The sequence below is a fragment of the Monodon monoceros genome, unplaced genomic scaffold, assembly GCF_005190385.1.
Source record: "Monodon monoceros isolate NGI ecotype Baffin Bay Population unplaced genomic scaffold, NGI_Narwhal_1 Super_Scaffold_16, whole genome shotgun sequence".
NCBI classification, from domain to species: Eukaryota; Metazoa; Chordata; class Mammalia; order Artiodactyla; family Monodontidae; genus Monodon; species Monodon monoceros.
The window spans coordinates 107,680,330-107,695,152 of NW_021703772.1; the positions used below are offsets into that span (position 1 = coordinate 107,680,330).

At 34.0% G+C, this 14,823-nt stretch overlaps 1 protein-coding gene across 1 annotated transcript in view; it reads right to left on the reverse strand.

The window, feature by feature from the left end:
• The window catches only part of MAP3K2 (mitogen-activated protein kinase kinase kinase 2), an 88,506-nt gene that overhangs the window by 8,862 nt on the left and 64,821 nt on the right, over positions 1-14,823 (reverse strand). The window contains exons 6-15 of the mRNA XM_029225267.1: positions 14,357-14,470; positions 14,097-14,184; positions 10,680-10,810; positions 9,666-9,745; positions 8,313-8,380; positions 8,044-8,136; positions 7,130-7,336; positions 5,548-5,696; positions 5,036-5,167; positions 401-530 (exon numbers count right to left, since the gene is read on the reverse strand). Of these exons, the coding sequence (XP_029081100.1) occupies positions 401-530; positions 5,036-5,167; positions 5,548-5,696; positions 7,130-7,336; positions 8,044-8,136; positions 8,313-8,380; positions 9,666-9,745; positions 10,680-10,810; positions 14,097-14,184; positions 14,357-14,470 (1,192 nt within the window). The remainder of the gene's footprint in view (positions 1-400; positions 531-5,035; positions 5,168-5,547; positions 5,697-7,129; positions 7,337-8,043; positions 8,137-8,312; positions 8,381-9,665; positions 9,746-10,679; positions 10,811-14,096; positions 14,185-14,356; positions 14,471-14,823) is intronic.

A 14,823-nucleotide genomic window follows, 5' to 3' on the forward strand; every position in this document is an offset into this window, starting at 1 on the left:
CCTTGTAAGAATCCTGTGAGCTGTTCACTATTATCACCCTCCTTAAAAATGAGGAACTGAGGCATAGAGAGATTGTCTCGTCTAAGGTCACACATCTGGTGATGGATAAAGCCTGAATCTGAATCAGGTCAAATTCAGAGCCCCTATTCTTAACCGCTATGTCCGAATGCCTGTGCGCTATATGTGAAAACATGTCTCATTTTCATGCTCATTTGAACTTTACTGATTCTGTGAGCCCCAACAGGGGAGCTTTCCTCTTGTGGCGACCTGAACAACACAACTAGCTGGAACTGTTTTCCCATGGTACTTTAAAGGTACATGTATTAAATGCTGAATTTCTTAACCACAGCACATGTTTCGTTAAAAGAACTGTGTACTTAAAAAATACCTCATTACTTACCTTTTATATCTCTATGAACAATCATATTACTGTGCAAATAATGAACTCCCTCCAGAATCTGACGGGTGTATTTCCTAGTCACATTCTCAGTAAGAGCTCCATATGCTTTTAGTTGGTCCTTAATTGAACCCTAGGATAAAAGAAAACGAAAGAAAACTATAGTATGGTTTGAAATGAAAACTACTAGTAAATCTTTATTTTTAAAGACGTGTACATGGGTATTTATTATTCTTATCGACTGAATAAAGTGATCTTTATTTTATTTTTAACATCTTTATTGGAGTATAACTGCTTTACAATATTTTATTTATTTTATTATTATTATTATTATTTTGCGGTATGTGGGCCTCTCACTGTTGTGGCCTCTCCTGTTGAGGAGCACAGGCTCCGGACACGCAGGCTCAGCGGCCATGGCTCACGGGCTCAGCTGCTCCGCGGCATGTGGGATCTTCCCGGACCGGGGCACGAACCCGGGTCCCCTGCATCGGCAGGCGGACTCTCAACCACTGTGCCACCAGGGAAGTCCTATTTTACTTATTTTTAATTGAAGTTTAGTTGACATACAATGTCATGTTAGTTTCAGGTGTATAACACAGTGATTCGACATTTAAATGCATTACAAAATGATCACCACGATGAGTCTGGTAACCATCTATCTCTGTACAAAGTTATTACGGTATTATTGACTATATTACAGTATTATTGACTATATTCCTTATGCTGTATATTACATGACTTATTTATCTTAAAACTAGACATTTTAATTTGGAGAATCCTAGTTCATGACTGGGAGGCTTTAATTGGACAGCACAGGAATTCTCAGGAAGGACATTATATGCCATTAATTTAACATAAAACTCTACTATATTCCCTGACTAGAATTGTGGAAGGAAGCCTTTAAAACTATTCTTTGACTGATACCCTTGTTTCTATGACTATGCTGGTTCTATCTCCTGTTCCTTGCAACTGTATTTTTTTAAATTCTCCAGTACTTTTATCTTGCATTGTTTTTGCCCTGAATACATTTTTGATTTTCCTACTCGCTCTTCTATATACGTCCTACTTTAATTTTATTTATTTTGTTCTTACTCTGTTTTTAAAACACAGTTTTATTGATACCTGCAAATTTACTTCTCAGGAGAAAGAATGGGTATGATTAGAAGATCAGAACACACGTGAGATTTTAAAGTTTTTCTTTTACATATTCACTGTTTTAGTTCAAAACATGAGAAAATTAAAAAGGAATTTCTAATTTTCTTACATGTTTTAGGCAGGATGAGGTGCCATCTCTGAGAATAGGGAATCAATCTGGTGAGACATAGGGACTTGAATTTTGAAAAAGCTTCCCTGCTGATTCCAATGTGCAAATTTGATAAATAATCACGACTTTAAAAGATGGAAATAAAATGCTTCCTGAGGGACAAAATCTTTTAGAGATAACATAACCAAATGTTCCTGTCTTTCCTTGAATTTTGGTAAACTGTGTACTTTGTCATATAAAAATAGATCCTTGGATTTTACAGGTTTAGCCACTTGCTGTTTCCACTATTCATGAGCAATCCCTGAAGGGACAGCAAGATGCAATTCTGCTGACCCCAACTTGCAAACACGTGTGGAAAGCCTTAGGCAGTGAGTGAACCCAGACAACCAGTCATACCTATAACTCAATGTGGCTCATTCTTCAGTCAACTTATTATGTCTCTACTTGCAGTAATGCACAAAATTACAGAGCTAGAACTGAGCTTTCCAAACCATAAGCCCCCAGATACTTGTAGGCTGCAAATGAGTATCAGACTTACAGATCCTCTGGGCCCTCTGGCAGCTGGGCCAGTGGCCCATGGTGCTAACAGCTCCATCAGTGTAGTCTGTTTACTGCTGTGTAACATGAAAATATTACCTTCTTCAGTGTGAACAACTGGAATGGGCTGGAAAGCACTGTGTCAGATAAAAACAGTGTGTGTGTGTGTGTGTGTGTGTGTGTGTGTGTGTGTGTGTGTGTGTAAGAGTAACAGAGAGAAGTCAACTGCTAGGCCAGGTATTGGAAATAAAAGAAAGTTATGGTTCCGGTGTAAAAGTAGTTCTAGATAGACTAAGGAATGGAATGTTATGTTGGGAAAAACTGAAGAATGGAATGACAATTTTGGCAAAGCTTGAATCTAGGGCATAAAGGGGTCCATTATACCAAATTTAATGAAAGAAATTATATAGCATCATTTACAGACTTGGGGATTCAGGAAAGTCTAGGAACATCTACGTCCATCCCATGTATGCCATGGGCTTGCCATACACATAATTCATTTAGATTGCCAGTGAACTATCATTAATTTAGTAACATGCTTTTCAAATTCAAGGAGTGATAACCTAGACTTTGAAAAGACAGCTGCCTTTACAAAACCTAATGAGAAACATGATCTAACACCTCTTCCTGAATAGTCCTAGTTTAGTCTTAAGATTGCTAAATATATAAAGATTACCCATATCTCCATTTGCGATGTAAATTGGTTCTAACCAATGAGCCATTTTAATTAATTTTATCTTCAACAATCTGGGTCTCTATTCACATTTATTCATAGTTATTTCCTTATTTTTAATTTAAATATTTGTTGCACAAACAGTAATGGGAATCTGAATAAGAGAAAAGTCAATCACAATCCCAACATAATACATTTTCATTTTTCTAAGTTTCTTCTGTTCTTGTCCAAATACAGATACTTTTAAAATATCATTAATATTAAAAAGCATTTTATATTCTTTTTCTCTAAGTACTTCCTCCAACTTTGCTACATGGGCTTCACAATTTTAATTTTTAATATATACTGTCTTGGACAATGCCATCATAATTTACTTCCACTGGGGGAATTGATATTTCCACTTTTTCCATCACAGATAGTACTAAAATAAAGGTTCACAGCTTTCTCCTTCTTTTGGATTACTGCTGTAGACTAAATTTTAAAAAACAATTTACACTGCCAACATAATCTTTGAAAATAAAAAATAGCAATGATGAATAACAGTGGTGTCCCTATAAACAATTATTCATGAAGATAAAAATCAAAGTAAAATTTACTGTTGCTGTTGTCAGACCGAGGATGTGTTAAGACCATTACAATCGGCCTGTATTTGCAGGCCTCTCATCTGGGGATTCAACCAACTGCTGATTGAAAATATCTGGAAAAAAAACTTCCAGAAAGTTCCAAAAAGCGAAACTTGAATTTGCTGCACTGGCAACTATTTACATAGCATTTACATTGTAGTTGTAACTATTTACATAGCATTTTTATAAAGGACTTGAGCATCTTTGGATTTTGATAGCCGTGGGAGGTCCTGGAACCAATTCCCTGGGGATACCAAGGGACAACTGTACTATGAGATACTGATCCACAGTTTTATTGATCCATAAGATTAAACTGCAACCTGTACATTCTACATACAATTCTAATAAGCTATTTCCTTAAAGACCCATAAATCAAGCCTTTTTCTAACATATACTGCCTATTATAAGAATGAATGTATTTTTAAGTGAGTAAATATACCACCATCTTGAAAATCATTAGTATTAGAATATACTCTACAAATACTAAAAATAATGAAGAAGGAATGACAGAGTTTTTTGCAAATCACATTTTTCACCTCCCAATGAAATTACTGACTCAGGCAATGACTATCAATCTGTGTTAAAAACATTAGGTGGATAGTTGAAAAGGAACTGGATATTCCTATGTGCCACTGCTGTAAGCCCAGATTACTTTCTCGTCTTCAGGAAAAAACAAAACTTTACAATGGAAGAATCAGGACGTCAATCACCCTAGTCAAGCAGTCATCTTAGCATCACTACCAGTAGAACAACCAGAAATTGTATGTCTCCTAATGGGATGCACAGCATCATTTAGGATGCATGCGAATAAATACTGAATTTGAATATAATTTAGATTTTAGATCTAACTTGGAGTTTACAGGAAATATAGGGATAAACGAACAAACTAAACACCACCATGAGGATGCAAGGGGAGAAATCTATGAGATGAGACTGTCAACAGAACAACTAGTTTGGTCTCTTTCTTTTTTTTTTCTTAACGTCTTTATTGGAGTATAATTGCTTTACAATGGTGTGTTAGTTTCTGCTTTATAACAAAGTGAATCAGCTATACCTATGTGTATATCCCCATATCTCCTCCCTCTTGCGTCTTCCTCCCACCCTCTCTATCCCACCCCTCGAGGTGGTCACAAAGCACCAATAGCTTGGTCTCTTTGTCGAATCTGTCACCTAAAACTGTTCTAGATTAAAAGAGGAATAAGAGACATAGCAGCAAAATGTAATGTGTGGTCCTGGACTGAGTCCTGGTTTGGATAAACCAGTTATTACAGGTTATTTTTAGGACATTTAGGGAAATCTGAGTATAGACTGCTATGATGTCTGTAACCTATTTTAGTATACTTTAGTATTTTTAAAAAACGAGTTAAAAAATACAAAGATAGATGAAGAAGACAGAAAATAAAATTGTATTACCCAGTTCTCATTTAAAACTCTTCCAAAATGTCCTTAACATTTTATAATCAAAGTTTTGTTGTTTTTCTTTATTCTCAACTAAGACTTTAAATAGAATATCTCTATTTTCAAAGGATGTACTAACTTACCCCTGGCATATATTCCATAAATATGGAAAGTGTTTTTTCTTGGGGATCCCTCAAACAGCCATAATACTGAACAATTCGCTCATGCAGCAAGTTTTTCAACAACTGAATTTCACACTCAAGTGCATTTACTTCCTGAAAGACAGAACTCACTGTTAAGTCTTTACAGCATTGCTAGTAAAAACAAAAAAATTCTAACTTCATGGACCATCAAGGTGATTTCAATCTGAAATTTTCACTTCCCAAGGAATAAACATTTTAAAGTCTCTAAACAATAATAACTTTTGTAACAGTCCTTGATGGTATGCTAAAGCAACACTAAATCACATTAGGAATATAACTGAGTACTAAAAGAGAAAAATCCATAGTACAAAGTAAACAAACATATCTAGCTACCTATTTTTTTGCAAATAATTTGCATTGAGGAAAAACAAAAAATTCTATTATGTGTTATATTTATTTTAGTAAAAATGCTTCTTATAATGTGACAAAGCAGCTTATGCAGTGATTCTTACCTTGCTGGTCTCAGGGCTATCTGGGTCAAACTGAACTTGCTTAACAGCCAATTCTCTTCCTGTATCAACATCATAACAGAGGTAGACCCTGCCAAAGGCTCCCTGGCCAAGCAGTTTGCCCAATCTCCAGTTGGTTGGAGCACGAGGTGCTAAAAAAGAACATTTTCTTAAAATGGAATAGCCCAATGGCACACAATGGTTAAGGACTACTGCATTATTGATATCCTTAATTGAATATGCTTGGATATTAAGGGAAAATCATGTTCACCCAAATTCATAATGATCATCATCTTTGAAAACTGTAAGAATTCTAAACCCAAACAAGGTTCAGATCCCTATGACTAATTTTTTCCAATGAGATTTTTTTTCACCTGATTATAAACGTAATAGCATCTTTCACTCAATTTAAGATGCCACTGATTATGTAAGATGCACTACTTCTAATCTTTATTGCAGTAATATCTGTAATTAGTTTTTCAACTGCCTACAATGTAGAAAGCTGGAAAGACCATCGTTCTCATTCTAACAAGAAGAAATCTTGAAAGCAGCCAGTGGGGGAAAAAGCACACTATATACAGAGGAACAAAGATAAGAAATACAGCAGACTTCTCCTCAGAAAGTATACAAGCCAGAAGACAATGGAGAAATAACTTTAAAATGCTGGAAGAAAAAAAAAATTGCCCAGAACTCTATACTCAGAAAAATATATCTTTCAAAAATAAAGGAGAAATATGAGTTTTTCAAACAAACAAAAGCTGAAAGAATTTATTACCAGTAGACTCGTACTACAAGAAAAGGTTAAAAACAATTCTTCGGGCAAAAGGAATTTGATACCTGACAGAATCTTGGATCTACATAAAGATCTACAGAAATAAACTGGAGGTATATTTAAAAGACATTCTTCTCCTATTTTTAATCACTTTAAAATATAGTTGCCTAAGGCAAAAATAGCAGCAATGTAGTGCGAGTCGCAGATGTGAAAGCAAAATATGACAACACTAGCACAAAAGAGAGGAATTCAGAGTATAAAAATATTGTTGCAATAAATATCTTTGAGCATGAATCTTTTATACATTGCTTACATGATAAAGTTCAAATACTTTACAATCCGGCCTTAGTTACCATTCTAATTCTACTTCCACTGTTTCAAGTAAGATACCCTCTACTTCAGCCAAAGATGAACTATTCCCCATTTTCAGAAAATATCATGGCCTCTTGCACATGTCACCTCCTTAACTGGTGAATTCCTATGCACATCATTATCCCCATTAGATTACATCTTAAGAGGCCATATTTGAAATCTCAGAGCTAAGTACTCAATAAGGATATGTGGAATGAATGAATGAATGACTAATTGGTAACAATTTTCCTAATAAAAGCAAAGGACAGAATCATTTAAGGTAATAGCAGTAATACCATGCTTATACCTGACATTACAACCACCTTTAGAAATACCATTTTTACCTCTCTTGAGATTCTGGTCTCCCTGTGAAGACTGGCTTGGTATTTATTCTTTTTTAATACTATAAAATTCTGCAAAGGCTCTGCTACACATTTCACTATGCCAATTTCTATTACTCACAGCGGCTGGGTGGGCTGATGTCCATTACAGTCAAAGTAGGATTGTCTATGTCACTTCCCCTTCTTCTTATTCGACTCTCATCATACTCTGGGGTAAAGATACTGCTTCCACTACTAGTGCTTAAGGAGTGGTCTGTAGGACTGAAACTCACAGGAGACCGGAAGCTGGTCCCCTGGGTCCTTCTAGCTCTTGGAAAAGTTTTACGACCTACAAAGTGAAAATAGCATTACCTTGCAACTTTTATTAATATATTATAATTAAAAGTATTTAAAATTTGTAACGTAAGAGAAATTTGTTCTGTGACTAGGCTAAGAAACTAAAACAGCAATTATATGATTATATGTTTTAAACTTAAGAAGAATAGTATTTTTTAAGAGTGCAAAGAAATATCTTTATTAACACTGAATCATGAAGTAAAAAATAAAAATACAAAGAAAAGTGAAAGCAGAAAAGAAAAGTGGGGAAAAAAGAAACAGAATCTGAATATAAATTCAAATAACCTTTATGTTAACACACACACATTCATAAAAGCATAGAACTCCCTCAGTTTTGTATAAAAAGGAGAAAAAATATATTTATTCTTATTTCCAATAATGATTTAAAATACAAAATAAAAATTGCAAAGTTTATAGGCAGCAATTTTTTTTCCTTAAAAGGACAATGCAAGTATGCATTTCAACATCAAGGAATAATTTTCTAATTAATACCATTTTTAACTATTCCTTTCTTTTTTCTAAGGGAAAGATAAGTATTATGAGGTAAGTTGGCATAAAGCTGTTATTGTAGTTTTAATTATGATCCAATATCTTTTAAAAAAGTTTTAAGCAGAAAGCTAAGTGATATAGGAACAAGTTTTTTTTATTGTTTCTGAGATTTTTAACAAACTGTTGTGTTCTTTGATCTAATAAACTTACCATCATTATAGTCTTGATGATGATATGAAACATGATACCTTCTTGGATATGTTCCTCCTTTTCCAAATTTCTCAAAGATAGGGTTATCATAGTCTATTAAGACACACAAGAAAGTTGTATACAAGTTATACAAAAGTCAAATATTTCCAATGATGAAAAACACATTTACTCATTTTTATTTGATTATTTTAAAATGTTCCCTCGCCCTCCCAGCCAAAAGATTATTCAATGACATAACATTTAAACATTTAGAATGTGAACAGTCTAACCTGAAAATTCCTGATGATTATCTGGGTAGCTCTGGGCCCTAGGCATTCGTGATTTTGGATAGCTCTCTCTAAAAGTAGAAAAAGTCCTGTTATTTTAAGACAAAATATTTAAGGCATTAAAAAAAATCTTTATGCAATACCAATATCTATCTGTCTGTACGTATATATACATACATACATATATAAAACAACATATATTTTATATATACATACATATATACACACACACATACATATATATACACATATATATGCTCTCTCTGAAACATTAGCTGAGAAAGGGGGAACTTCTTTTCAAACATCTATTTGGTACATGCACCGCAAAAAGTCTGGCTTTTAAAATTAACCCACAGAGTACAGTGGTAAGAATGATATATTTTGGAATTACAGATGCATGGAAACACCTGTGTTTCAATCCTAGCTCTGCCACTTAAACTAGCTATTGCAACCTTGGCAAATCACCTTTCTGAGACTATTTCTGCATTTATAACAAGGAGATAATAATGTCTAACTCATCAATTTTATACTTATCTACCTCAGGACACTGTCTTTCAAATATTAAGTACTCAATATATAGCTTTCACAACACAATTTCCCTGAATTTCTTAAATGTTTTAAATATCTATCTTGAGATAGACATGGGCACAGACAAAGGTTTCATGTATATGGGTAACAAAAAATTAAACGTAAAGTTCCACACAATATTAGTTATATTTTCCAAATTTGCTTTCATAGAGCAATTCCAGAGATTAAATAGGTCATGATCTTAATAAAGATATTGACTTTGCATGCTACAGGTGAACACTGTCCGACTGAGACCAAGAGAGAGGGAGCACTTGTAACCAAAAATTCACAGATGCAACTTGTCCCAGCTTATATTCCTGAACAGCTGTCTCACAAAAGTACTTAAACTTTAATTGACCAAAATACTGGGACATAACTACCAAGAATATATGTTATTTATAATTTGGTGCCAGAATGAACGTAATCCTGAACAGGTGCAACAACTCAAGAATCTCCAAAACAAAACCTATTATGAAAAATTTGACAGCAGTTTCACCAACACAGGTTTAAAAGTAAACGTACATAAATTCTAAGTTTGCCTTTAGTTTCAAACACAATTTAGCAAGAAACTCAGAATATTATAATCAGATATCATTTTAACTAAAAAAGATACTGAGCCCATGAAGTTAAGAAATTTGTCCAAACTGAAAAAATCAATTTGCCGTAAGTATAGATGAGTATCAACTACATTCCTCTGAATGTAACACAGAAGAGTTGATACTTTGACATGTTATATATATGCATATTTACCCACATATATTAAAAAACAAAAACTACAATCAACATTACCCATCCAGAGGGCTATCAAGTGATGGACAACTTCCTGAGCCAGAATTTTCAGGGCTGCTTAAAGATAATGGGTCCAGCATCTAGAAAAATAAATGGGTCCACCTTGAGTCTGCATGATATAACCAGAAGTTACTGTTTTTTAAAAACAGCTTTATTGAGATATAATTCATGTATCATAAAATTCACCCACTTAAAGCATACAGTGCAGTTCAGTGGTTAATACTGAGAATGTATAACCCTCACCATAATCTCAGAACACTTTCAGTACCCAAAAAAGAAAATCCATATCCAACAGCAGTCATCCCCAGAGTTATTCATTTTTAAATGTTTTAAAAGTAGTTGTCCTTGTAGGTAGGCTACAACTTCAAAATTTCCTAACAGAAAAATAGGAATTTTCTATTTCTTTCTCTCTGGATTATTATCTAAATAATTAAAAGCTAAAACACTTCACATAATTTTGTTTACTGAAAACTGAACAAAGGCACCACCCAAATTGAAACAAATGACACCATGACTGCTACATTATTAGAAAATGTAAACTCCTGTAATAATATAAGCAGCCAATTTAATGTTAAGAAAACAATAGCAAATCCATGAAAATACTTCAATACCACAAAACTTTAAAAAACATTTTTAAATGTTTTAGAAAGTAGACAAACCTCAGCTTCACAAAGTTAAATATTTATAGTTTTACTGTGTCTTTCAAATGTTAATTTTAAAAAATCCGAATGTTAATCCCAGGATTATAAACAAATGCATTCATTCACTTATGGATGAGCAACATAAGAAAATCAGCCTTATTCCACCTTTCTTTATACATGAATGCACACAGACACATGTAAATTAGTGGGGTTTTTCCTATATTTCTACCATTTTGTTCGCTTATAAAGGAAGATATGGGATTGGAGAAGAGGTAAAACAAATACCCCCTCCTCCATATACCTGCCAAACCACACTATTCCCTGACAACATCCCTTTAAATGAAATTAAAAACCACATCCAAATTTTGCTTACTTGGTCCATGCTCTCTGGAATGAACTCTCCTTCACTGTTGATACTGGTAAATGACCCATTCCGGGCAACCTGGTGTAATTCATCTGGAATGTATCCAGGGGGAGGGGAGCTTCTATCTCTACTAGTGGGACCTCAAAGGAGAAAAATTATATGATTTTATAAATTCCAGCAGGGAACCAATTCTTGTTTTAATTAAATATACACTCAAAATTTCTGGACTATAATACGAATGCTTTTAGCAACTGAAATCTAGTTTTTATTAAAGCTTATCAGAGCACTCATGTCTGTAAAACTTCAAATGTTTTTATTCCTTTCTAAACTCCTACCTACTGTAATTATTAACCTTATTGTAATATTCACTTATATTTATTAGGTGGTATGTTCTTCTGACTGCTGACAACTGCATTATGAGTATTGTATTGATAATAAAGATTTTTAGATAAATGCCACTGCTTCTGCACTTCCAAAGGTCACTTGTACCCTGGTATATGTTACCCTTTAATGTAATTTATGGAAGGCATCATGATGTAGTGGAAAGAATATGGGCTTTACAGTCTAACCTCAATTTAAATCTCAGTTCCAGTTATTTACCAGCTCTGCGTCTTTGGGAAAGTTATCCAATCGCCATGAACCTGTTTCCTCATCTGTAAACATGGGACTAAATCTCTCCTTTGCAAGGGTGTTGTGATGGCAAAATTATTCATAATGAACATATGCTGTGCACATCTGTCTACATGATGTTCTTTCCATTGCCGCTCTTTAATCTTTAGAAACCTAAAGTGAGGTTACTTCTTAGTCATTTAGTCAACATTAGAATGTTTCCAATTTGGAATCCTGGACTTTATTCTTGGGTGCTTAAAATTAGGCTTTTGGTGGCAAGCCATATTCCTGGAATTTAAATTTATTCATACTTTAGAAAATCAGAGAATCTAATACAGTTCGTCTAATTATGCTATGTTTATTAACATAGTTTTCTCAGCTTTCCTCCTTATTTTTTGAAATTAAACTATAAAAACGATATGATGAAATCATGTGAGCATTTGAGTTCTGGTCAGATTTAAAGCAAAAAAGGCTTTTGCCTAATGTAAGGGGTCACTGTAAATACGTGTCGGCATTTGTTAGTGAAGAGATAGGGAGAAAGAGAACAAAATGATTATCAAGAGATATGCATGAAAAAGATAATTTTTCTACACGGGACTCCAAAATTATTAGGAACTATTGAGTCAGTGGTTGATGTGGGCTTTGTAACAACTATGATCACAATGTCCCTAATATTTTTATTTCTTCCATATGCCCCTATTTATAAACGAAGATAAATATACCCATTATTTGAAGCAGACAGGGAAGAAAAAAAGCTTAGAAAATTTCTTCATCTTCTTGCTTGATAACCCATTTTTTTGAACCTTTGTTATTAATAGGTATGCCAATGCCCTCTTGGTCAAAACCTCCACACCAGCATATACTCCCATCCCAAAGGAAGTTCTTCCTCTATCTTTTGTAAAAATAATTGAAGGAGATAATGATCAATAAATAAGGAAAAAAGATAATGGTCATATCTATCAAAGCCATTTCAAGTTTAAAGAGGTGCCAAGAAAAGACTAGTAAATTTTATACTTTACAATTTCCAGTTTCTTCTTATGCTGGCACTGAAGTCAAACAAGAATATTTATTAGTAGAATAAGAGTGAGACATTCAGTACAGTTTTAAATCAAAATGAATTTAAAATGTCAATTTAACTAATGTATTTAGCTTGTTCTGTCTAATGCAACTAAGATGAATTAGCAATTTTTTACTTTAAAATGATAGGTACTATCATGATAAGAAAAAGGATAAAGACATGTATGATTAATAATAGTCATGCTTTCTAGTTTGAAAAGCAAAATGTAGTTTAAAAGTGTTCTCTCAGGGACTTCCCTGGTGGTGCAGTGGTTAAGAATCCGCTTGCCAATGCAGGGGACACAGGTTTGAGCCTGGGTCTGGGAAGATCCCACATGCCGTGGAGCAACTAAGCCCATGCACCACAACTACTGGGCCTGTGCTCTAGAGCCCGTGCGCCACAACTACTGAGCCCTTGCGCCACAACTACTGAAGCCCGTGCACCTAGAGCCCCGTGCTCTGCAACAAGAGAAGCCACCACAATGAGAAGCCCAGGCACCACCAGGAAGAGTAGCCCCCGCTCACCACACCTAGAGAAAGCCCATGCGCAGCAATGAAGACCCAATGCAGCCAAAAATAAATAAATTTATTAAAAAGAAAAAAAAGTGTTCTCTCAATTGACTGCTACAACAATCCCATGATTTAAAGATGAGGACAATGTTATTGGTCTCAGGTTAATTATAGAGCTGGAATTTGAATTCAGGTACCCCTAATGTTCTTTCATCAAAAATTTAAATTATATCAAAATACATCCAAATGAAGACAAGCAATTTTTATTTTACTTGTATATTATCTCTGCTGTTCATACTTCCAACACTTCTGAAACCCAAAGTAAGACAAAAGACAGACACTTAGAAGGAAGTAGTCATAAAAAAGCTTTTGGGTACCAAAACAGAAGATGAATAACAGATTTTCTGGTTGGTTCACATGCTAATTTAATCTTTTCTTTCATTACTAACAATCCTCTTCTATCACCAGTCTTAGATTCCCTTCCTGCTTCCTCCCTATTCATCTGTTTTATGTCTCCTACTTCCCCCTTTAAATTCATCCCTCACATATGTTTTCATGCTATCTTTAATACCCATTTTCGAGCAATGAAATGTTTTTGTTTTTATCATATAAAAACGTAGATTATCAATGTTTTATACAAATTGAAGAAGATGCACAGAACTGGGGAGTTCAGAGCACCTCTGCCCAGCCTATGCCTCTCTAATAGGCCTCCTTAAAAAAAAAAAAAAAAAAAAAGCACACAGGATCCATTTTTCTTTTTACCATAAACGTAAATATAAGTGTATTTTTAATGACTAATAAAGTAATTATAAAACATAATCTGGAAATTCTTAGCAATCTTTATTTTGGTAGCATTCTTGGCAATAACTAAAACTTAGAGAAAGGTGTATGAACTTAGTCCATCCATTAATTTTAATATGTTAGAATTACTTCTTTTAATTTTTTTCCCTTCAGCTTATTTGTACAATTAAAACGCTCTTGAGGTTTCCTTTTAACTTGTTAAACATCAAAATACCCTGGGTATCTTAAGAAAGGAAATATTTAAACTGGAGACTGCTAATCGTGTAATACTTGACATTAACTTTTCAAGGGACATCAGATACCAGAACATAGTTAACTGAACTAAATTACAAAGAGTACAGAGATAGGCTGCTATTTATCAGGATTATATTTAGGTGTTGCCCTACCTTAAAGGATGGAAATGAAACCAAGAAATCACCCATTTCATGATTTCGACGCTAGCTTTCTTACCTACTATAGAAAGTCTTTTTTTCCTCTCTGCTCCAAATACTGTGTTATCCAAATCTTCTAGTGATGGCAATGGCTCTAAATTAGTAGCCTACGAAGAAAAAAAGAAGATTCATGCTATTCTTCCCCTTTAGGGCTTTAATCAGAATCCTTTCCCCTACCAAATATAACCCAGGCATTCTAGGTAACTACGTTTCATATATTGACTTTTACAAGCATAAATCCTATAATCCTCACTGAAAAAACAAAATCCCAATTCATACCTGTGTACTTCCATTTATTACAAGTAATATTTTGAGGCTCTTCATATGAATACTACGATCCAGCAGTTCCACAGCTTTGTCCAAGTCATCTTGGGTGGTTAATGGAATCACCAACTAAACAAAAGGGAACATAGGAATTGTGTAGCCATCTCACCAGGTCAAGTCCTCCCAGGAGCATCTCCATTACTATGGAATTATAAATCTCAAAATACCTTGCTCTTTGATTTGTCAGTATAATGAAATTCTGAATGAATACATGTTATTTAGATTGTTTTGCTCTTCCCATCCTACCATCACTAAAATCATAAAATGAATATGGATTAATAAATTTTTTTTCTTTACTGAACATTAAATTCTTCTAGAAAACACATTTAAAGATTAAAGATCAGTTTTCTAGGATATTTCCATACTATTATTAAACTTAAGTTATAATATCTTCACCTCAAAACAGCATTAAGGAACATACA